The 26,138-nt window shown below is 40.4% G+C and overlaps 2 protein-coding genes across 2 annotated transcripts in view; both read right to left on the reverse strand.

Annotated features, from left to right (window-relative positions):
- Positions 1–15,351: 15,351 nt before the first annotated feature.
- LOC123728051 (uncharacterized) lies at positions 15,352–16,565 on the reverse strand. Its single transcript, XM_082964432.1, has one exon. The coding sequence runs from the start codon at positions 16,431–16,433 to the stop codon at positions 15,579–15,581; it is 855 nt and encodes a 284-aa protein (XP_082820558.1). The 5' UTR covers positions 16,434–16,565; the 3' UTR covers positions 15,352–15,578.
- Positions 16,566–23,602: 7,037 nt separating this feature from the next.
- LOC106594300 (uncharacterized) overlaps positions 23,603–26,138 on the reverse strand; it is a 29,922-nt gene continuing 27,386 nt past the window's right edge. The window contains exon 2 of the transcript XR_014381275.1: positions 23,603–24,299. The gene's annotated coding sequence lies outside the window, so the exon portion shown is untranslated. The remainder of the gene's footprint in view (positions 24,300–26,138) is intronic.

Here is a 26,138-nt window from a genome sequence, read left to right on the forward strand (position 1 = left end):
TTTGTTGCCGATCTTACTTTGATACCTGACGGTTTTTTACTTTTTCATTACCGTATATTTTTACTTTTTCCCTCACTCAACTTTTTTCATTCAACTTTTTCACCCCGGAGGTTTTATCTGGACATGGTTCGTCAGGACTTCAAACAGCCGAAGCTAAGTAACATTAACATGATGCCTTCTAATTGCAGTCGTTGTACTTATAATATACAGGAGAACGATCGCCTTACGGCAAGGATAGCTGTGCTGCAAGCCCAGCTTCAGACGCGATCGTTAGGCAAGGGTAATTTCAGTGTAGGAAAGGATGAAACAGCGTCTGTGCCACCAGTAAGTACAGATAGTAACGTTAGTATAAACCCCCTCGCACGGTCCCCGCAGCCGGACATCTTTCTCATGGCTTCTGGAGGGAAACGCTGTAGGAATGCTCAACCGGTGTCGCTTATTCAGCCGACAGAAACTTTCAACCGGTTCTCCCCATTAAGCGAGTCGGAGTCGGAGGCCGAGACTTCTCTGGTCTCTACTCCTCCCGTTGTGGGGTCTGAGACGCCGACGGCTCCCACCATTAGCTCTGACAAATTGAAAACCCTAGTCATTGGCGACTCCATTACCCGCAGTATTAGACTTAAAACTAATCATCCAGCGATCATACACTGTTTACCAGGGGGCAGGGCTACCAACGTTAAGGCTAATCTAAAGACGGTGCTGGCTAAAGCTAAAACTGGCGAGTGTAGAGAGTATAGAGATATTGTTATCCACGTCGGCACCAACGATGTTAGGATGAAACAGTCAGAGGTCACCAAGCGCAACATAGCTTCAGCGTGTAAATCAGCTAGAAAGATGTGTCGGCATCGATTAATTGTCTCTGGCCCCCTGCCAGTTAGGGGGAGTGATGAGCTCTACAGCAGAGTCTCACAACTCAATCGCTGGTTGAAAACTGTTTTCTGCCCCTCCCAAAAGATAGAATTTGTAGATAATTGGCCCTCTTTCTGGGACTCACCCAGAAACAGGACCAAGCCTGGCCTGTTGAGGAGTGACGGACTCCATCCTAGCTGGAGGGGTGCTCTCATCTTATCTACGAACATAGACAGGGCTCTAACTCCTCTAGCTCCACAATGAAATAGGGTGCAGGCCAGGCAGCAGGCTGTTAGCCAGCCTGCCAGCTTAGTGGAGTCTGCCACTAGCACAGTCAGCGTAGTCAGCTCAGCTTTCCCCATTGAGACCGTGTCTGTGCCTCGATCTAGGTTGGGCAAAATTAAAAATGGCGGTGTTCGCTCTAGCAATCTCACTAGTATAAAGACCTCCTCCATTCCTGCCATTATTGAAAGAGATTGTGATACCTCACATCTCAAAATTGGGTTACTTAATGTTAGATCCCTCACTTCCAAGGCAGTTATAGTCAATGAACTAATCACTGATAATAATCTTGATGTGATTGGCCTGACTGAAACATGGCTTAAGCCTGATGAATTTACTGTGTTAAATGAGGCCTCACCCCCAGGTTACATTAGTGACCATACCCCCCGTGCATCCGGCAAAGGCGGAGGTGTTGCTAACATTTACGATAGCAAATTTCAATTTACAAAAAAAAAAACAACAATGACGTTTTCGTCTTTTGAGCTTCTAGTCATGAAATCTATGCAGCCTACTCACTCACTTTTTATAGCTACTGTTTATAGGCCTCCTGGGCCATATGCAGTGTTCCTCACTGAGTTCCCTGAATTCCTATCGGATCTTGTAGTCATAGCAGATAATATTCTAATTTTTGGTGACTTTAACATTCACATGGAAAAGTCCACAGACCCACTCCAAAAGGCTTTCGGAGCCATCATCGACTCAGTGGGTTTTGTCCAACATGTCTCTGGACCTACTCACTGCCACAGTCATACTCTGGACCTAGTTTTGTCCCATGGAATAAATGTTGTGGATCTAAATGTTTTTCCTCATAATCCTGGACTATCGGACCACCATTTTATTACGTTTGCAATTGCAACAAATAATCTGCTCAGACCCCAACCAAGGAGCATTAAAAGTCGTGCTATAAATTCTCAGACAACCCAAAGATTCCTTGATGCCCTTCCAGACTGCCTCTGCCTACCCAAGGACGTCAGAGGACAAAAATCAGTTAACCACCTAACCGAGGAACTCAATTTAACCTTGCGCAATACCCTAGATGCAGTTGCACCCCTAAAAACTAAAAACATCTGTCATAAGAAACTAGCTCCCTGGTATACAGAAAATACACGAGCTCTGAAGCAAGCTTCCAGAAAATTGGAACGGAAATGGCGCCACACCAAACTGGAAGTCTTCCGACTAGCTTGGAAAGACAGTACCGTGCAGTATCGAAGAGCCCTTACTGCTGCTCGATCATCCTATTTTTCCAACTTAATTGAGGAAAATAAGAACAATCCGAAATTTCTTTTTGATACTGTCGCAAAGCTAACTAAAAAGCAGCCTTCGCAAATGGAGGATGGCTTTCACTTCAGCAGTAATAAATTTATGAACTTCTTTGAGGAAAAGATCATGATCATTAGAAAGCAAATTACAGACTCCTCTTTAAATCTGGGTATTCCTCCAAAGCTCCATTGTCCTGAGTCTGCACAACTCTGCCAGGACCTAGGATCAAGGGAGATACTAAAGTGTTTTAGTACTATATCTCTTGACGCAATGATGAAAATAATCATGGCCTCCAAACCCTCAAGCTGCATACTGGACCCTATTCCAACTAAACTACTGAAAGAGCTGCTTCCTGTGCTTGGCCCTCCTATGTTGAACATAATAAACGGCTCTCTATCCACCGGATGTGTACCAAGCTCACTAAAAGTGGCAGTAATAAAGCCTCTCTTGAAAAAGCCGAATCTTGATCCAGAAATTATAAAAAACTATCGGCCTATATCGAATCTTCCATTCCTCTCCAAAATTTTAGAAAAAGCTGTTGCACAGCAACTGACTGCCTTCCTGAAGACAAACAATGTATACGAAACGCTTCAGTCTGGTTTTAGACCCCATCATAGCACTGAGACTGCACTTGTGAAGGTGGTAAATGACCTTTTAATGACGTCAGACCGAGGCTCTGCATCTGTCCTCGTGCTCCTAGATCTTAGTGCCGCTTTTGATACCATCGATCACCACATTCTTTTGGAGAGATTGGAAACCCAAATTGGTCTACATGGACAAGTTCTGGCCTGGTTTAGATCTTATCTGTCGGAAAGATATCAGTTTGTCTCTGTGAATGGTTTGTCCTCTGACAAATCAATTGTAAATTTCGGTGTTCCTCAAGGTTCCGTTTTAGGACCACTATTGTTTTCACTATATATTTTACCTCTTGGGGATGTCATTCGAAAACATAATGTTAAATTTCACTGCTATGCGGATGACACACAGCTGTACATTTCAATGAAACATGGTGAAGCCCCAAAATTGCCCTCGCTAGAAGCCTGTGTTTCAGACATAAAGAAGTGGATGGCTGCAAACTTTCTACTTTTAAACTCGGACAAAACAGAGATGCTTGTTCTAGGTCCCAAGAAACAAAGAGATCTTCTGTTGAATCTGACAATTAATCTGGATGGTTGTACAGTCGTCTCAAATAAAACTGTGAAGGACCTCGGCGTTACTCTGGACCCTGATCTCTCTTTTGAAGAACATATCAAGACTGTTTCAAGGACAGCTTTTTTCCATCTACGTAACATTGCAAAAATCAGAAATTTTCTGTCCAAAAATGACGCAGAAAAATTAATCCATGCTTTTGTTACTTCTAGGCTGGACTACTGCAATGCTCTACTTTCCGGCTACCCGGATAAAGCACTAAATATACTTCAGTTAGTGCTAAATACGGCTGCTAGAATCCTGACTAGAACCAAAAAATTTGATCATATTACTCCAGTGTTAGCCTCCCTACACTGGCTTCCTGTTAAGGCAAGGGCTGATTTCAAGGTTTTACTGCTAACCTACAAAGCATTACATGGGCTTGCTCCTACCTATCTTTCCGATTTGGTCCTGCCGTACAAACCTACAAGTACGCTACGGTCACAAGACGCAGGCCTCCTAATTGTCCCTAGAATTTCTAAGCAAACGGCTGGAGGTAGGGCTTTCTCCTATAGAGCTCCATTTTTATGGAATGGTCTGCCTACCAATGTGAGAGACGCAGACTCAGTCTCAACCTTTAAGTCTTTACTGAAGACTTATCTCTTCAGTAGGTCCTATGATTAAGTATAGTCTGGCCCAGGAGTGTGAAGGTGAACGGAAAGGCTGGAGCAACGAACCGCCCTTGCTGTCTCTGCCTTGCCGGTTCCCCTCTTTCCACTGGGATTCTCTGCCTCTAACCCTTTTACAGAGGCTGAGTCACTGGCCTACTGGTGTTCTTCCATGCCGTCCATGGGAGGGGTGCATCACTTGAGTGGGTTGAGTCACTGACGTGGTCTTCCTGTCTGGGTTGTGCCATGGCGGAGATCGTTGTGGGCTATACTCGGCCTTGTCTTAGGACGGTAAGTTGGTGGTTGGAGACATCCCTCTAGTGGTGTGGGGGCTGTGCTTTGGCAAAGTGGGTGGGGTTATATCCTGCCTGTTTGGCCCTGTCCGGGGGTATCATCGGATGGGGCCACAGTGTCTTCTGATCCCTCCTGTCTCAGCCTCCAGTATTTATGCTGCAGTAGTTTATGTGTCGGGGGGCTAGGGTCAGTCTGTTACATCTGGAGTATTTCTCTTATCTTATCCGGTGTCCTGTGTGTATTTAAATATGCTCTCTCTAATTCTCTCTTTCTCTCTTTCTGTCTTTCTCTCGGAGGACCTGAGCCCTAGGACCATGCCTCAGGACTACCTGGTATGATGACTCCTTGCTGTCCCCAGTCCACCTGGCCGTGCTGCTGCTCCAGTTTCAACTGTTCTGCCTGCGGCTATGGAACCCTGACCTGTTCACCGGACGTGCTTGTTGCACCCTCGACAACTACTATGATTATTATTATTTGACCATGCTGGTCATTTATGAACATTTGAACATTTTAACATTTTGACCATGTTCTGTTATAATATCCACCCTGCACAGCCAGAAGAGGACTGGCCACCCCTCATAGCCTGGTTCCTCTCTAGGTTTCTTCCTAGGTTTTTGGCCTTTCTAGGGAGTTTTTCCTAGGGAGTTTTTCCTAGCCACCGTGCTTCTTTCACATGCTTTGCTTGCTGTTTGGGGTTTTAGGCTGGGTTTCTGTACAGCACTTTGAGAATATCAGCTGATGTACGAAGGGCTATATAAAAATAAATTTGATTTGATTTGATTGTAAAGTACTTAAGTATATTTTTGACAACTTGCATTTTAACTCCACTACATCCCTAAAGAAAATATTGTACTTTCTACTCCATACATTTACCTGACACCCAAAAGTACTAGTTAAATTTTGAATGATTAGCAGGACAGGAAAATTGTTCCATTCACGCATCCCTACTGGTCATCCATACTGCATCTGATCTGGCGGACTCACTAAACACAAATGCTTTGTTTGTAAATTATGGGTGTGATCTTAAATGTAATCTGGAGTGCCAGAGTGCGCTTGGGCGTTCGTAAATTCAGAGCGTTGTCAGATTGTCAGTTCGTATCGGTCTCGGAGCGTTCAGAACCACACTGGACGTTCTGGCGGAGGAGTAGGGTTGATTCAAGCTTTCTGACCTCACAACGGCAGTCAAGCATCCAAGCTAACTGGTTAACATTGGCTAGCTTGCTAGCTACTTCCAGAACAAATGAGAGAACTCTGACCATTTTACTCGCCTTAGCAGAGCTGGTTAGGCAGTGTTCATGTTATCCAGAGCATTGGTGACTTTAACTGTGCTACAGGCAACACTTTAATGACGCGTTTTTTGCCGACGTTTACTGACACCGGCCCTATTAAAAGATGTTGAGCATTCGTTTTTCATCAATTATTCTTCCCTCTGGCAGCCTCAGACCAGAGTGCTCTGAAATCAGAGTATATAGTCAGAGCGAATTTAGTAAACCACCCTGAGAGTTGGTGTGAGCCCCTGACTATCCGTACATTTAAACTACAATAAAATAGTGCTGTCTGGTTTGCTTAATATAATGAAGTTGAAATGATTTATACTTTTACTTTTGATACGTAAGTATATTTTAGCAATTACATTTACTTTTGATACTTATGTATATGTTAAACTAAATACTTTTAGACTTTTACTCAAGTAATATTTTACTGGGTGGCTTTCACTTTAACTTGATAGGAAAGGACTCAAGTATCTTTACTTTTACTCAAGTATGACAATTGGGTACTTTTTCCACCCCTGCCTGCAATGCTACCAATGTTAATTCCTGAATTCCCAAAAACCTTTCAGCTGCACGTACAATTAATCTTTACAATCGGTATCCTTCAACTGGTAAATGACATTATGAATCTCAACCGGCTGCGGGTCATCCACTGCCATAGCTTCCTCAGCACCAATCGCTCTTTAAACTATTTCCAGCGCCTCCCAGTAGGAGAACTACTGTACCGTTTCTTGATGTGGATGTTCCCTGATATAATAAAAAATGATACATGCCATTGGTCAGTTCCGGTGTTATGAAACCGATGGAGACGATTTGTTAAAAAAAATATGTTTTTATTTAACTAGGCACATAGCATACATAACAGGTTAGGATAATTAAAGTGGCAGGTTAGGAAAATTAACGTGGCAGGTTAGGATCATTAACGTGGCAGGTTAGGATCATTAAAGTGGCAGGTTAGGATAATTAAAGTGGCAGGTTAGGATAATTAGAGTGGCAGGTTAGGAAAATTAACGTGGCAGGTTAGGATCATTAACGTGGCAGGTTAGGATCATGAAAGTGGCAGGTTAGGATAATTAAAGTGGCAGGTTAGGTGACTGAGGTTAAGGTTAGGAAAAGGGTGAGGGTTAGGGATTTGTTTACCATGTAGTTTTGGATAACTAACGTGGCAGGTTATGATAATAAATGTGGCGTTTAGGAGACTGAGATTAAGGTTTGGTTAAGGGTTAGGCTTAGCTACAACACTAGCGGTTCTGGGGGGGCCCCTGTGACAAGAATTTTGGAACCCCTTATGGCCCCCCTAAATGTGGAGTATGAAATAATTTTTACATAAGTAATTTTTGCTATCCCCAACGCTAAAGAAATGGCCACGGACAATTGGGGAGCTTCAATTGGTGTAAACTTGCTATCATGAAACACCCAATATCAGAGAACGCCCCTAATTGCGGTCTGCAATTACACCCTTTTCGGATCAAGGGGCCAGGCTTCCAGTCTATAAGCATGCTTTCCACTGTGCTGAGGGCATTTTCGGTACTGCAGTTCAGCTGAAACACGACCCAATTCCCATTGACAGCCCCATAGCGAAGTCACATTTAAAAAAACGTGTTTTTTTTTATCATCAAGTTTGTAAACAAAACATCTATTGAATTATTCAAGTAATTGCCTTAGAGTCTGATTTTTTCCCCATCACTCACAGCCAAAGTTAACCATTTTAGATTCATGCTGTGAGGTGGGTGAGCTTATGCCACATGCAGATGCTGAAGGGAAAGCGCACCTCTTGACCTGCATATGCATAATGTAGGTCAAGGAGCAGCCTCGTCTCATAGACTAGAGGTAAAATAGTAAATATAAATCTGGGACTCTCAAAATAGTATTATGTTACGTTTTTATGGTTACATAAGACAGATGGGTACTTAATAAATGGAATTTGGATGGTGCTGTACTGTAACAGCGAGTTGAGCCAGTTGAAAGTATTGACACCAGGGATATATTGTTGGTGACTGTGTGCTTCTTCATTAGTTTAGTGTTTATTATTCATTTATTTCTGGTACCCTCCTACCTGAGAGGCATGAGGCCTGTGTGGCGTTGCACTGTTAAAATCATCCCAGTGTGGAGATGAAACATCTGTGTGTTGCAAAGCCACATGCTCTGTCCTCTGTTCTACCTAGGTGTTTTAATGTTGGTAATACAGAGATAATACTAATACTGAGATAACCACTGATCTACCTAGGTGTCTTAATGTTGGTAATACAGAGATAATACTAATACAGAGATAACCACTGTTCTACCTAGGTGTTTTAATGTGGGTAATACAGAGATAATACTAATACAGAGATAACCACTGATCTACCTAGGTGTTTTAATGTGGGTAATACAGAGATAATACTAATACAGAGATAACCACTGCCCTACCTAGGTGTTTTAATGTTGGTAATACAGAGATAATACTAATACAGAGATAACCACTGCTCTACCTAGGTGTTTTACTGTTGGTAATACAGAGATAATACTAATACAGAGATAACCACTGTTCTACCTAGGTGTTTTAATGTGGGTAGTACAGAGATAATACTAATACAGAGATAACCACTACTCAACGTAGGTGTTTTAATGTTGGTAATACAGAGATAACCACTGATCTACCTAGGTGTTTTAACGTGGGTAATACAGAGATAATACTAATACAGAGATAACCACTGCTCTACCGAGGTGTTTTAATGTGGATAATACTAACACAGAGATAATACTAATACAGAGATAACCACTGATCTACCTAGGTGTTTTAATGTGGATAATACTAATACAGAGATAATACTAATACAGAGATAACCACTGCTCTACCTAGGTGTTTTAACGTGGGTAATACAGAGATAATACTAATACAGAGATAACCACTGATCTACCTAGGTGTTTTAATGTGGGTAAAACAGAGATAATACTAATACAGAGATAACCACTGATCTACCTAGGTGTTTTAATGTTCTAATACTAATACAGAGATAACCATTGGACATGCATTTTCCATTATGCCATAGTGTTTATCACTTCAGAACCTTACATCTGTAGTTTGAAGCATAAACAGGGCATTATATAAGACCCCTTGACTTTTTCCACATTTTGTTACGTTGCAGCCTTATTTGAAAATGTATTAAATGCATTTTTTACCTCGTCAATATAAACACAATACCCCATAATGGTAAACCGAAAACAGGTTTTTAGAAATCTTAGCAAATTTATAAAAATGAATACCTTATTTGGTAAGTATTCAGACCCTTTGCTCTGAGACTTGAAATTGAGCTCAAGTACATCCTGTTTCCATTGATCATCCTTGAGATGTTTCTACAACTTGACTGGAGTCCACATGTGGTAAATTCAAATGATTGGAAAAGCACAAACCTGTCTATATAAGGTCCCACAGTTGACAGTGCATGTCAGAGCAAAAACCAAGCAATGAGGTCGAAGAAATTGTCAGTCGAGCTTCGAGACAGGTTTGTGGTGAGGCACAGATCTAGAGAAGAGTACCAAAACATTTCTCAAATCTCTGTTGGCTGGGCTCCCCGCTTGTGCCGTCAAACTTCTGCCCCACGTTGGGCGCAAACCTTTTAAGGGCACCTGAGTGGCGCAGCGGTCGAAGGCACTGCATCTCAGTGCAAGAGGCATCAGTACAGTCCCTGGTTCGAATCCAGGCTAAATCACATCTGACCGTGATTGGGAGTGCCATAGGGAAGCGCACAATTGGGCCAGCATCGTCCGGGTTTTGCCGGGATAGGTCGTCATTGTAAATAAGAATTTGTTCTTAACTGACTTGACTAGTTAAATAAAGAAAAATAAAAAAGTGGGATGCATGCCAGAAAAGCCACTACACAATACATTACTAAACAATACATTCATTGCACTATAACGGTGAGAAAGGGTGCCCACAAACTGTTACATAAAGCTGACCGAAAAGCATAGTCCAAACAACTTACCACTGCTACACCTGGCTATCAGCGGAGCCTTGTCTGGCAAAGAAACAGTTCATTCAGCCTCATTTACTGTCTTTAAAAAAAATATGGCTGACTTACTTAAACAAATGTGGTTTCTACTGACAATTGAGATGTACAAACTATGGCATAAGGGGACGACAAGCGGATAAGAGGCAATACGTAATTTCGATTAAGACAATAATGAGCGAGCTAGGACGGACGAAGTCAATATAACTATTTGTTCAGCACTTTTGAAATGCACAGCGACAAAATTCAGAACATGGGCCGTTCTTAGCGTTCTCCCTGTACGCCAAGTCAGAACCGTAGGATAACTAAAGGGGCATATAATCAGACAATGAAAGCTCTTACAATATTCAATGATTACATTTCTCAAAATAGACCAAATTATTAGGGGGAGGCACATGGGCTACTAACATCTTCCTACACAACATACACTTAGTATTACTTTCTTAGCTACAGTATACATATCTCCCTGGCATATTACATCATTTATGCAGTAGCATACAAGACATTTTTGGACTCACCTTGTTGTGCTGTGCTCACTCGAACAGGAAGGTGGCGCGGCAGTCCTTCGTGGGCATATTTTGTCATCAAACTTTGTCATCAAAGTCTGGCATTCTCTGGATTTATGGTGCTTTCAAGACAACTGGAAACTCAGGAAAAAAAATGAGGACGTCAGTGATCTTCAGGTCGTAGCTGTAGAAAGAGTTCCCAATTTACAATTCTGAGTTGGATGAAAGTTCAAAATGTATTTTCCCAGTCTTTACTTGTTTTTCCCTGAGTTCCCAGTTGTCTTGAACTCACTCAAGTCAGATTTTGCAGTACCGACTTAAATTGTTTTGAGCGCGGCACAAATCAAGCTCTATTGACAGCATGGCCCATGTTGAATGTTTACAATTTTAAACTAGGAAAAGAGCCACTTCATCTTAGACTTGGGACCACACAGCCACTCCATTGAATAGCAGGCTAATGATTGATTTGCAATGCTTGCAGTTAGCCACTGATTCTTTCCAAACCACACATTGTTGAATTTGAAATTTCCAACTTTTGTGTAATGTTTATGTCCAATGGCCGATGAGCACCGATAGATTTTATCTATAATTTCTCTTCATATGATAAAGATTAAAAAGGATTTGCCAGTAGATTGTCAACTTGATTCATGATGATGACTGCTAGCTGAGATTTTGAAAGTATGATGTTGACATGATCAGTCCAATCAAAGTGACTGTAGATATCACATGATTTGATGTTATTTTATCTGTGGACAATGACCTTGAGCCTTCTTGGATGGGCACTTTGAATGTAACTCTATGACAGCACCCAAGGGGCTTGAATTTTCAAGTTATACCCTTAGACTTGGCAGTGAAGTATTGTCCCCATGAATGACAGAACACTGAGCCAATCACGGCGCAACGCTCCGTATTTTCTGCTGGCTTGCCCCACCTCCACAGAAAGTACTGAACTAGGCTGAAACACCTGCATTTTGGAGCTGCCTTACTCAAGAAAACCAAAAGAGGCCACGTATGTATGCAGCTTTATTAATAACTCAATTGTATCTGTTTTTTTACATTGTTTGCACACAGATCATTTTTTTCTCTCACTTTTTTAATCGCTAAAACTGTGGGGCTCAAAACAGGTGGCCCACCTGCCCTGAATGATGGGTCGCCACTGAACTTATCTAGAACACTGCAGTCCGTCTGGGTGTTTAACCTTCCCAAGTTCCCCCATGACACCCTGCTCCTCCGTAGATTCCACTGGCTTCCAGTCGAAGCTCACATCCACTACAAGACAATAGTGTTTACTTACGGTGCAGCAAGAGGAAGTGCCCCATCTCTACCTTCAGGCTATGCTCAAACCCTATATCCCAACCCGAGCACTCAGTTCTGCCACCTCTGGTCTCATGGCCGTCCCACTGCTACAGGAGGTCAAGCTCCCTCTCAGCCCAGTCAAAGCACTTCTCTGTCCTGGTACCCCAATGGTGGCACCAGCTTCCCTCTGATGCTAGGACAGCAGAGTCCCTGCCCATCTGCCCGAAAAGGTCTGAAACCCTATGTTTTTAAAGAGTATCCCTCCCCCCAAAAATACAAATAATAATAATAATAATAATACAAATAATAATAATACAAATACAAACAATAATAATAATAATAATAATCAATAATAATACAAATAATAATAATAATAACAATACAATTAATAATAATAATAATACAAATAATACAAATAATAATACAAATAATAATAATAACACAAATAATAACAATAATAATGTGACACTTGTCCTACTAACACTGACTAATTGAGGAGAAATGTATTTACTGTGATATGTGGTTGTCTCACCTGGCTATCTTAACATGAATGTACTTAATGTGCTGGTGACATCACAGGGTCAGAGAGAACTCCTGACTGTAATCATACAAAAACACTACAGGCACTCAGCCCATAAGAACCATTCATACAATCAGATCTAATATGAAGAACTGAATACAACCATAAGAACCATTCATACTGTCAGATCTAATATGAAGAACTGAATACAACCATAAGAACCATTCATACTGTCAGATCTAATATGAAGAACTGAATACAACCATAAGAACCATTCATACAATCAGATCTAATATGAAGAACTGAATACAACCATAAGAACCATTCATACTGTCAGATCTAATATGAAGAACTGAATACAACCATAAGAACCATTCATACTGTCAGATCTAATATGAAGAACTGAATACAACCACAAGAACCATTCATACTGTCAGATCTAATATGAAGAACTGAATACAACCATAAGAACCATTCATACTGTCAGATCTAATATGAAGAACTGAATACAACCATAAGAACCATTCATACTGTCAGATCTAATATGAAGAACTGAATACAACCATAAGAACCATTCATACTGTCAGATCTAATATGAAGAACTGAATACAACCATAAGAACCATTCATACTGTTAGATCTAATATGAAGAACTGAATACAACCATAAGAACCATTCATACTGTCAGATCTAATATGAAGAACTGAATACAACCATAAGAACCATTCATACTGTCAGATCTAATATGAAGAACTGAATACAAGAGGTTGACCAGTACATATTCATGTAACTTTATTTTTCATTGGCAGATCAATAAAGTTTGCTTCAATGCAGTTATCCAAACACATTCATGATCAGTAACTAAAATAACGAATCTAGTGTAAAGACAATTAATAAACACATGTATTAATTTCTAAAGCTGTGTATCATTAAATAAAATTGTAAAACAATCCCCCCAAACTAATGGTGAAAAGTGATCATCACACCATCTCTATCTGATACATGTTAGGGGTGGAAGGTAGCCAAGTGGTTAGAGCATTGGGCCAGTAACCAAAAGGTTGCTAGATCGAATCCCCGAGCTGACAAGGTAAAAATCTGTCATTCAGCCTCTGAACAAGGCAGTTAATCCACTGTTCCTTGACCACCATTGTAAATAGGCATTTGTTCTTAACTGACTTGCCAAGTTAAATAAAGGTTCAATAACTAAAAAATATTTTAAAAAAGTATCTACTAGCTCATTCCCACAGAATACTGCAGAGGGACAACCTGGTCTCAGAGCAAAATGTACTTTATGTTACAAAAACATCCGTGCCACTCCATTTAGTATGTTACGTTGGCCTACCAATATAAATGAAACATGTAAAGTGTTGGTTTCATGAGCTGAAATAATAAATTCCAGAAATGTTGTGGACAAATTTGTTTATTTCCCTGTTAGTGATCATTTCAGCCTTTGTCAAGATAATCATTCCACCTGACAGGTGTGGCATATCAAGAAGCTGATAAAACAGCATGATCATTACACAGGTGCACCTTGTGCTGGGGACAATAAAAGGCCACACAACACAATGTCACAGATGTCTCAAGTTTAGGGAATGTGTAATTGTCATGATGACCGCAGGAATGTCCACCAGAGCTGTTGCCAGAGAACTCAATATTTATATCTCTACCATAAGGCACCTCTAACGTCCTTTTAGAGAATTTTTTTTGGGGGGGCTGATTTGCTTATAGCCCCTGCCCATTCATTTGAAATTGCTGTGTTTAGATTTTGGTTCAGTATAATACGACTTGTATCGTATGTTACAAATGACAATTTGTATGTTATTTTACGCATTGCTATTCATACAATATGTTACGAATTCCAATTTGTTGTTGCTAAAGTTAGCTAGGTTAGGGGTGAGGGCTTTAAGGTAGAGTTAAATGGGTTTAGGGGAAAGGTTAGTTAACATGCTAAGTAGTTGCATGCTAAGCTAACATGCTAAGTAATAGCTAAAAAGTAGTAAGTAGTTGCTAATTAGCTAAAATGCTAAAGTCCTCCGTGATGAGATTCAAACACGCAGCCTTTGGCTAGACGTTTGAGTTACACGCCCACCCTTCCACATAGCAGAAGTAAGGCTTCTCTGCTACGTGTAAATGGTGGTGTGTTTTTAAGCTGCCCAGTTGAAACTCTCCCCACAGACAGAGTCAGACCAGGCTGAGAGGGAAGCAGTACCACCCTGTCAATTGGCAGACTAGTGTTTGTTTTCAAAATGAGAAGCCTCACAGAGGGTATTCAACACTAAGGGCAAATCTTTACAGTCGAAGCTAACAAAACAAAACACACTAAAACTGACAAGGTGCACACTGATCAGTAAAGAGAGGCTAACATTCTATAACGCTTCCTTTCCTCTGTACAGTTCTCTCACAGTGAGAAACAATAGGATTACAGTGTTCTACGCTTTCTTCATTTGATCCAATTCAACTTTAAAACGTATTTTATGAGATGAGAATTAAGTGATGGAGTGACTTTATTCTTAGCTGGTCAGAGAACCAATGAGGCTTTTTTCCTTAACTTGTTCGGTCTAGGGGGCAGTATTCGGAAGTTTGGATGAATGAGGTGCCCAAAGTAAACTGCCTGTTACTCAGGCCCAGAAGCAAGGATATGCATATAATTGGATTGGATAGAAAACATTCTAAAGTTTCTAAAACTGTTAAAATAATGTCTGTGAGTATAACAGAACTGATATGGCAGGCAAAAACCCTAGGAAAACCCTAGGATTTTTTTTTTATGTGAGTGGTTTTCCATTGACAGCCAATCGTCTATGTAATGGGTTAGGGCCCAGATTGCAGTTCCTATGGCTTCCACTGTCAAGTCTATAGACATGGTTTCAGGCTTGTTTTCTGAAAAATGAAGAAGAATGAGATCTTTCTGTCAGGGGACTGGGAAGTCATGCAGTACTGGTTTACGCGCGTGACTATGCGCGCTCTTTGTTCTTTTTCCTTTCTATTGAAAACACTTTTGTCCAGTTGAAATATTAGCGATTATTTAGATAATTGACACCCTGAGGATTAGTTATAAACATCGTTTGACATGTTTTGACGAACTTTACCGCTACTATTAGCATGTATTCGTCTGAGATTTTTTTATATAAAGAGGGACTTTATCGAACAAAACGACCATTTATTGTGTAGCTGGGAGTCTTGTGATTGCAACCAGATGAAGATCTTCAAAGGTAAGTGATTAATTTTATCGCTATTTCTGACTTTCGTGACTCCTCTACTTGGTTGGAAAATGTTTATATGCTTTTGTAAGCAGGGCGCTGTCCTCAGATAGTCGCATGGTATGCTTTCGCCGTAAAGCCTTTTTGAAATCTGACAAAGCGACTGGATTAACAAGAAGTTAATCTTTAAGCCGATATATAACACTTGTATTTTCATGAAAGTTTATTATGACTATTTCTGACATTTGTATTTCGCGCTCTGCAATTTCACCGGATGTTGGCCAGATGGGACGCTAGGGTCCCACTTAGAGCAGAGAGGTTAATGTATACGTTGGTGTGTTTTTAAGTTGCTCTGGTGAGAGAAACCCTTCCCACACTCAGAGCAGAAGTAAGGCTTCTCTCCTGTGTGTGTTCTCTGATGAAGTATTAGCTCAGTTGATGTTTTAAAACATTTTCCACAGTCAGAGCAGAAGTAAGGCTTCTCTCCTGTGTGTGTTCTCTGGTGAAGTTTTAGCTCAGTTGATGTTTTGAAGCATTTTACACAGTCAGAACAGGAGTAAGGCTTTTCTCCTGTATGAGTCCTCTGATGAACGTTTAGCTCAGTTGATGTTTTGAAACATTTTACACAATCAGAGCAGAAGTAAGGCTTCTCTCCCGTATGTATACGGTGTGTTTTTAAGGTATCTAATCGAGAGAACCTCTTCCCACAGTCAGAGCAGAAGTAAGGCTTCTCTCCTGTGTGTGTTTTCTGATGATGTTTTAGCACCGTTGACGTTTTGAAGCATTTTACACAGTCAGAACAGGAGTAAGGCTTTTCTCTTGTATGTGTTCTCTGATGAACTTTTAGCCCAGTTGATGTTTTGAAGCACTTTCCACAGTCAGAGCAGGAGTATGGAATCTCTCCTGTATGTATACGTTCATGTGATTTTAAGTTATCCGATCGGGAGAAACTTTTTCCACATTCAGAGCAGGAGTAACGCTTCCCTCCTGTATGTATTTGTTGGTGTGCTTTTAAGTTGGTCTTTTGAGAGAATCTCGCCCCACAGTCAGGGCAGTAGTAAGGCTTCTCTCCTGTGTGTATACGTTCATGTGATTTTAAGGTATCCAATCGGGAGAACCTCTTCCCACAGTCAGAGCAGTAGTAAGGCTTCTCAGCCTGTGTGTATACGGACATGTGATTTTAAGGTATCCAATCGGGAGAAACTCTTCCCACAGTCAGAACAGGAGTAAGGCTTCTCTCCTGTGTGTGTTTTTAGGTGTATTTTTAGCTTTGATAGAAATGGGAAAATCTCTTCACAATGCGGGCAGTTGTGAGACCTCTTAGCTCCATGATCTTTCTGCTGTTGTTCTCTGGATGTAGAGAATGTCTCAACATGATATTCTGTGTGAACAACAGAAGAACCGTCAGTTGGTGTGAAATACATGTCAATGAAATGTATTTTATGAAGCCCTTTTTACATCAGTAGTTGTCACAAAGTGCTTAACCTCTCTAGGGTCGGCGGGACGAAATCGTCCCACCTACATAACAGCCAGTGGAATCCTGTGGCGTGTTATTCAAATACCTTAGAAATGCTATTACTTCAATTTTTCAAACATATGACTATTTTACACCATTTTAAAGACAAGACTCTCGTTAATCTAACCACACTGTCCGATTTCAAAAAGGCTTTACAACGAAAGCAAAACATTAGATTATGTCAGCAGAGTACCCAGCCAGAAATAATCAGACACCCATTTTTCAAGCTAGCATATAATGTCACATAAATCCAAACCACAGCTAAATGCAGCACTAACCTTTGATGATCTTCATCAGATGACACACCTAGGACATTATGTTATACAATACATGCATGTTTTGTTCAATCAAGTTCATATTTATATCAAAAACCAGCTTTTTACATTAGCATGTGACGTTCAGAACTAGCATACCCACCCGCAAACTTCCGGTGAATTTACAAAATATTTACTAAATTACTCACGATAAACGTTCACAAAAAGCATAACAATTATTTTAAGAATTATAGATACAGAACTCCTCTATGCACTCGATATGTCCGATTTTAAAATAGCTTTTCGGTGAAAGCACATTTTGCAATATTCTCAGTAGATAGCCCGGCATCACAGGGCTAGCTATTTAGACACCCAGCAAGTTTAGCACTCGCCAAAGTCAGATTTACTATAAGAAAAATGTTATTACCTTTGGTGTTCTTCGTCAGAATGCACTCCCAGGACTTCTACTTCAATAACAAATGTTGGTTTGGTTCAAAATAATCCATAGTTATATCCAAACAGCGGTGTTTTGTTCGTGCGTTCAAGACACTATCCGAATGGTAAAGAAGGGTGACGAGCACGACGCATTTCGTGACAAAAAATTCTAAATATTCCATTACCGTACTTCGAAGCATGTCAACCGCTGTTTAAAATCAATTTTTATGCCATTTTTCTCGTAAAAAAGTGATAATATTCCGACCGGGAATCTGCGTTTAGGTAAAAAGACGAAAGAAAATAAAGCATGGGGTCGACTCGTGCACGCGCCTAAGCCCATTGTCCTCTGATCGGCCACTTGCCAAAAGCGCAAATGTGTTTCAGCCTGGGGCTGCCTCGATATCATTCAGCTTTTTCCCGGGTTCTGAGAGCCTATGGGAGCCGTAGGAAGTGTCACGTTACAGCAAAGATCCTCAGTCTTCAATAAAAAGAGCCAAGATGAACAAGAACTTGTCAGACAGGCCACTTCCTGTTCAGAATCTTCTCAGGTTTTTGCCTGCCATATGAGTTCTGTTATACTCACAGACACGATTCAAACAGTTTTAGAAACTTTAGGGTGTTTTCTATCCAAAGCCAATAATTATATGCATATTCTAGTTTCTGGGCAGTAGTAATAACCAGATTAAATCGGGTACGTTTTTTATCCGGCCGTGTAAATACTGCCCCCTACCCCCAACAGGTTAACAGAAACCCAGCCTAAAATCCCCAAAGATCAAGCAATGCAGATGTAGAAGCACAGTGGCCACAAAAAAACCCTAGAAAGCAGTAACCTAGGAAGAAACCTAGAGAGGAACCAGGCTCAGAGCGGTGACCAGTCCTCTTCTGGCCATACCGGGTGACATGTAGCCTAGTGGTTAGAGCAACCGAAAGGTTGCAAGATCGAATCCCCGAGCTGACAAGGTAAACATCTGTCATTCTTCCCCTGAATAAGGCAGTTAACCCAGTGCTCCTAGGCCGTCATTGAAAATAAGAATTTGTTCTTAACTGACTTGCCGAGTTAACCTGTTTGGGCGCATGTCCAAACGCTTGCGGGACACCTACGACAACATCCGGTGATATTACAGAGCGCGAAATTCAAAATACAAAAATCGTAATATTAAACATTCATGAAAATACAACTGTCTTACATCATTTAAAACCTTGTTAATCCAACTGCGTTGTCAGATTTCAAAAAGGCTTTACGGAGAAAGCATGCCATTCGATTATCTGAGGACAGCGCCCCACGTCAATATACTTTTTCAACCAGCACAGGCGTCACAAAATCACATACAGCAATTAAATAAATCACTTACCTTTGAAGATCTTCCTCTGATTGCAATCCCAAGGGTCCCAGCTACACAACGAATAGTCATTTGTTTTCGATAATGTCCTTCAATATATCCCAAAAATGTCAGTTTAGTTGGCGCACTTGATTCCGTAATTCACTCGTTCAACATGCACACAAACGAATCCAAAAAGTTACCGGTAAAGTTCGTCCAAACAAGTCAAATGATGTTTCTAATTAATCCTCAGGAATTCTAATATATAATAATATAATAAAGAAACAATAATATTTAAGATGGCGAATAGTGTGTTCAATAGCGAAGATAAATAACGAAGAGCGCACTCTCGTTGATGCGCGCAACATGACTACTTTTCTAAATGGGGGACACCTTGGAAAACCTACAAATACTTGTTAATTTTTCAAAAAACGAGCCAGAAACCCTTTCTAAAGACTGTTGACATCTAGTGGAAGCCACAGGAACTGCAATCTGGGTACTATCTATTTGTGTATCCCATAGGCAAGCACTGAAAAAACCTGTGACCTCAAAAAAGAATAATTCCGGATGGATTTTCCTCAGTTATTCACCTGCCATATCAGTTCTGTTACACTCACAGACATTATTTTAACAGTTTTAGAAAGTTCAGAGTGTTTTCTATCCAGCTATCAAGTATATGCATATCCTAGCTTCTGGGCAGTTTACAGGCAGTTTACTTGGGCATGTCAGTCATCCGAAATTCCGGACAATAACCAGAAGTTAAATAAAGGTTAAAAAAATTAAAGTAAATAAATACACTACCATTAGTGGTGAAATAAATGAATAAATTCTAAAGATTGGGGTCACTTACAAATGTCCTTGTTCGTGAAAGAAAAGCAATTTTTTTTGTCCATTCAAATAATGTCAAATTGATCAGAAATACAGTGTAAACATTGTTAATGTTGTAAATGACAATTGTAGCTGGAAACGGCTGAAGATCTCGTACAATGCTGTGTACTACTCCCTTCACAGAACAGCGCAAACTGGCTCTAACCAGAATAGTGTCAAGAAGGCCAGCATCCCGGAGTCGCCTCTTCACTGTTGACATTGAGACTGGTGTTTTGCGGGTACTATTTAATGAAGCTGCCAGTTGAGGACTTGTGAGACGACTGTTTCTCAAACTAGACAATATAATGTACTTGTCCTCTTGCCCAGTTGTGCACCGGGGCCTCCCACTCCTCTTTCTATTCTGGTTAAAGCCAGTTTGCACTGTTCTGTGAAGGGAGTAGTACACAGCGTTGTACGAGATCTTCAGTTTCTTCGCAATTTCTCACATGGAATAGACTTCATTTCTCAGAACAAGAATAGACTGATGAGTTTCAGAAGAAAGGTCTTTGTTTCTGGCCATTTTGAGCCAGTAATCGAACCAACAAATGACCCAGATACTCAACTAGTCTAAAGAAGGACAGTTTTATTGCATCTTTAATCAGAACCACAGATCTCAGCTGTGCTAACAAAATTGCAAAAGGGTTTTGTAATGATCAATTAACCTGTTAAAATGATAAACTTGGATTAGCTAACACAACATGCCATTGGATCACAGGAGTGATGGTTGCTGATAATGGGCTTCTGCACACCTATGTAGATATTCCATTTAAAAAAATCATCAGTTTCCAGTTACAATAGTCATTTACAACATTAACAACGTCTACACTGTCTACACTATGGACAAAAAAAATGTACTTTTCTTTCAAAAACAAGGACATTTCTAAGTGACCCTAAATTTTTCAACGGTGGTGTATGTATTAATTTCAGTAGGCTGTATGGGAATAAAACTATTCTAAAACTGGGTAGGAGTCAAAAACTACAAAGAGGCAAAGGTCGTGAAAATGATGAGCTATATCATCCTCCACTCACTATCACAAGGGTTAGAAACTACACAGACTAATTTCATAGAACTTCAAAACACTGTCAGTTTGTCTACTCCACTTCCTTAGTCTACACTCTGAGCACTCCAGATAACCCAGTGAATAAAACAAATGCTGGCAATACTGGTGTCATCCATACAAGTCTCAGTAGAATGAAAGAAGATCTACAATGCATTCGAAAAGTATTCAGACCCCTTGATCTTTTCTACGTTTTGTTACATTACAGCCTTATTCTAAAATTGATTAAATAGTTTTGTTTTCTTCTCATCAATCTACAAACAATACCCCATAATGGCATCACAATACCCCATAATGACATCACAATACCCCATAATGACAAGGGCAAAAACAGGTTCTTAGAATTAACTGAAATAATACATTTACGTAAGTATTGACCCTTTACACAATAGTTAGTTGAAACACCTTTGGCAGCGATTATAGCCTTGAGTCTTGTTGGGTATGAAGTTATAAGCTTGGCACACTTGTATTTGGGGAGTTTCTCCCATTCTTCTCTGCAGATCCTCTCAAGCTCTGCCAGGTTGGATGGGGAGCGTCTCTGCAAAGCTATTTTCAGGTCTATCCAGAGATGTTTGATCGGGTTCAAGTCCGGGCTCTGGCTGGGTCACTCAATGACATTCAGAGACTTGTACCGAAGCCACTTTACGTAGTCTTGGCTGTGTGCTTAGGGTCGGTGTCCTGTTGGAAGGTGAACCTTCACCCCAGTCGGAGGTCCCTAAAATTTCTAAACCTGTTTTCGCTTTGTCATTATGGGGTAGTGTGTGTAGATTGACGAGGAAAAACATGTCATCAATTTTAGAATAAGGCTGTAACGTACCAAAACGGGAAAAATGGGAAGGGGTCTGACAGTTCCCTCAGAAAGTATTCAGACCCCTTGATTTTTTCCACATTTTGTTATGTTACAGCCTTATTCTAAAATTAAATAAATAAATATCCTCAGCAATCTACACACAATACCCCATAATGACAAAGCAAAAACAGGTTTAGAAATGTTTGCTAATTTATAAAAAAAAAATTTAAAACAGAGAAACAAGAGACTCAAAATTGAGTTCAGATGTATCCTGTTTCCATTGACCATCCTTGAGATGTTTCTACAACTTGATATATAAAAAATATTAAATATACACTACTGTTCAAAAGTTTAGGGTCACTTAGAAATGTCCTTGTTTTTGAAAGAAAATAACATTTTTTGTCCATTAAAATAACATCAAATTGATCAGAAATACAGTGTAGACATTGTTAATGTTGTAAATGACTATTGTAGCTGGAAATGGCAGATTTTTTATGGAATATCTACTGAGGAGAACAGAGGCCCATTATCAGCAACCATCACTCCTGTGATCCAATGGCATGTTGTGTTAGCTAATCCAAGTTCATCATTTTAAAAGGCTAATTGATCATTAGAAAACCATTTTGCAATTATGTTAGCACAGCTGAAAACTGGGGTGCTCATTAAAGAAGCAATAAAACTGGCCTTTGCAACTCTGCCTAGAAGGCCAGCATCCCGGAGTAGTCTCTTCACTTTTGACGTTGAGACTGGTGTTAAGTGACCCCAAACTTTTGAATTGAGCTCAGGTGCATCCTGTTTCCATTGATCATCCTTGAGATGTTTCTACAACTTCATATATAAAAATATTAAATATCTTTGTATCAGATATAAATCATCAGGATGTGGTAGTCTACTGGTTATGTTCAACACTTCTCCAATCATTGTTGAGATCTGATATTCTGTGCAGCGCAAAACGAGACGTAGGCCTATATCACATTTCTCAAATCCTTTACAGGCTAAATTCCAGCCGAACATGGAGAGAACAGTAATGTCTAACTACACTGAAAAATATATAAATGCAACATGTAAAGTGTTGGCCCCATGTTTCATGAGCTGGAATAAAAAAAATCTCTGAAGTTTTCCTACACACACAAAAAGCTTATTTCTCTCAAATGTTGTGCACAAATATGTTTACAATCCCTGTTAGTGAGCATTTCTCCTTTGCCAAGATAATCCATTAACAGTGGGCAGAACGACAGATTTTTACCTTGTCAGCTCAGGGATTCGATCCAGCAACCTTTCGGTTACTGGCCCAACGCTCTAACCACTAGGCTACCTGCCGCCCATTATATGAACTATAACTCAAAAAAAGTTGAAATTGTTGCATGTTACAAAAGGAAGTAAATAGCCCTATTAGACTGAAAGATAATGGAATTTCATCAAACTTATGAGCTCCCAAGTAGCGCAGCGGTCTGAGGCCCTGCATCTCAGTGCTAGAGGCGTCACTACAGACACCCTGGTTAGATTCCAGGCTGTATCACAACTGGTTGGGAGTCCCATAAGGCGGCAAACAATTGGCCAAGTGTTGTCCGGGTTTGGCCGGTGTAGGCCATCATTGTAAAAAATAATTTGTTCTTATTAACTGAGTTGCCTAGTTATATAAAGGTTAATAATAATAATAATTGTTAGGCTCTCCATGAGCATTAGCTGCTACTTCATTCAATCCTGTTTTAAAAAGTCTCCCTGTGTGACATTCCTTGAGACCAACCAGAAATGTTTCCTTGGCCAAATATTCCCAGATTTTCATAAAAACAGCCAAACATGTTCTCTCGTTACCAAATGTTGCGCAAGGCAAAAGAGTAGGCCAGGTGAGCATCAATCGCTAGTTCGGTGCCGCAGACTGCAGGGCTGTAGTGTTGCAGGAGCAATGAGCCGCCACAATGGTGTTTGTTTAGTAAATGTCTTAGACGATCACCTAATGATTAATTAGTAGTCCACATAACCAAATATCATAGCATAACATTACTGTTACAACAAAAACAACACCTCATTTCTTACGAGATTTTAGGATGGTTTGCTGAATCGTCCCAAACTCAACAGCGCCATTAGGCAGAATGTGCTTTGATTAAAACAAAATACAGGAAGTCTATATAATTTAACACCATCTGCTCTAATTTGCTAACCAAACAGTAATTCAAAAAGATTTAAATGCATATTCCCATGAAATTGATTGAGATCAAACGATTGGCCTGCAGACGCAGCTTGGTCATTTCATTGGTAAAACATTAAGAATTATAATTCAATATTGACAGTGATGATGTCATGGCCTATTTTGAAATGAGGTATGCCTAACTTGGTGATTGAGGGTATTAAACATTGTCAACGTTCTTGAGACAATGTGTGGGCATAGGCAGGCGTTACAAGTTTAAAAAAATGTTGCTTCGCTGTGAAGTCTTGAGTTGTTCAGGGATGTGTGATGTCAGAATTACAGAATTCAACCTAGCAATAGACTGGGTCATAACTTATGGAGGTCTAATTTATGAAGATAACTTATAGATAGAACCAGCTCTTACCATGATTAACAGTTGTCCTAATCTTCTCCTCCTCTTCTTCATCTTTAATGTTGACATTCAGCTGCAGTGTTTGACTGCAGTCTTCCAGCTTCACTGATGCCATCTCTGGATCCTGCAGTACAAACTGGGCTCCACTGTCACAATCAGGACCCAGTGACTGAAGGTTTCTACTCAGTGTGGAAGGAGAGTGGAAGGCTGGGTTTGTCCTCACTGTTGATGTTACCGGCCTCAGACTTAATCCGAGTCAGCCTGTAGTAATAAAGACAAACGGAGACAAAAGATATTTCCTTGACAGTTCTGGCACTTTATTTTGTAAGAATATTCCATTTTTTCTTGATCAGGTAGCTAATCCTTGACAAAACATTAATTCACATTAGACACAAAGTACACATTTTAAATTTCACAACATAAGTGCACTTAATCTATAGTAGATTTCCTAAAATCACATAAATGCATAAATGACTCAAAAACCATTTAGTACAAGGTTTGCAGTATGTTGTAGGCAGTACTATGTAAAAAAATGTATGAAAAACCTTGTCTTCACTGTATTATTTCACTCACAAAAAACTATTGTATTTCCCATTCACACCATAGTAAGAATTATCAGGGTTAGTAGAGTGGCAAGTCAAATTCAAGGACTTAGTAAGTACTTTTTCAAGCACTAATATTTATTTACTTGAAGCCCCGTGAGAAAAACCTGAATTACAGATAAATATAGAAACAACTGAATGTGTCTGAATATTAGTACACATGTAAAGAATTGATAATCATTACATTCACCTTAAAAACTGTAGTGCAACTGAAATGTTCTCTCTCTGATGAGGCACTACCTGCACTGAAGTCCGTTGATGCAGACCTCCTATGGTATCATGGAGGTCCGCAAACAAACGTTTAAGGTCCATGTCTGTCTAATTCTGTACTAACAAAATAAACCAAGAAATCCCTATTAACTTCTACCATACACCCCCCTTCCCCAAGAACCCTCCCACACCCCTAATAAACTTTATCAATAGATCCCTTTCTGTGTTTGCAAACATTGGGGTTTATATCATGCTGAGACAATCCACCCTTAGGTTATCCAGCTTATCAAAAACCATGCCAACAGTAACATCTGTTACCACCAACAACTCTGCTGAAGTTTACAAGATAACTTTAAACCTGGTATTTCTGCTATATACAATCCAAGTTGTTGATAACCTTACCAATGAAAGCTATGAAGTACATTTTATTCAATATTAAAGTATCCTTTGTCACAGCGCAATTATGGGCACAAGAATTCTGAACAGGCCTCGAAACCATGTCAGGACTAGTAGGAAGACCAGTTCTGACAGAAGGTCCTCTTACTACAGGACCAAACATGGAAGCTCCATCAGTCTGACAGTAGGTCCTCTGACTACAGGACCAACCATGGAAGCTCCATCAGTCTGACAGTAGGTCCTCTTACTACAGGACCAGCCATGGAAGCTCCATCAGTCTGACAGTAGGTCCTCTTACTACAGTACCAACCATGGAAGCTCCATCAGTCTGACAGTATGTCCTCTTACTACGGGACCAACCATGGAAGCTCCATCGGTCTGACAGTAGGTCCTCTTACTATGGGACCAACCATGGAAGCTCCATCAGTCTGACAGTAGGTCCTCTTACTATGGGACCAACCATGGAAGCTCCATCAGTCTGACAGTAGGTCTTCTTACTACGGGACCAACCATGGAAGCTCCATCAGTCTGACAGTAGGTCCTCTTACTACAGTACCAACCATGGAAGCTCCATCAGTCTGACAGTATGTCCTCTTACTACGGGACCAACCATGGAAGCTCCATCGGTCTGACAGTAGGTCCTCTTACTATGGGACCAACCATGGAAGCTCCATCAGTCTGACAGTAGGTCCTCTTACTATGGGACCAACCATGGAAGCTCCATCAGTCTGACAGTAGGTCTTCTTACTACGGGACCAACCATGGAAGCTCCATCAGTCTGACAGTAGGTCCTCTTACTACAGTACCAACCATGGAAGCTCCATCAGTCTGACAGTAGGTCCTCTTACTACGGGACCAACCATGGAAGCTCCATCGGTCTGACAGTAGGTCC

Source organism: Salmo salar, chromosome 17 (genome assembly GCF_965601325.2).
Source record: "Salmo salar chromosome 17, fSalSal1, whole genome shotgun sequence".
In the NCBI taxonomy this organism is placed as follows: domain Eukaryota; kingdom Metazoa; phylum Chordata; class Actinopteri; order Salmoniformes; family Salmonidae; genus Salmo; species Salmo salar.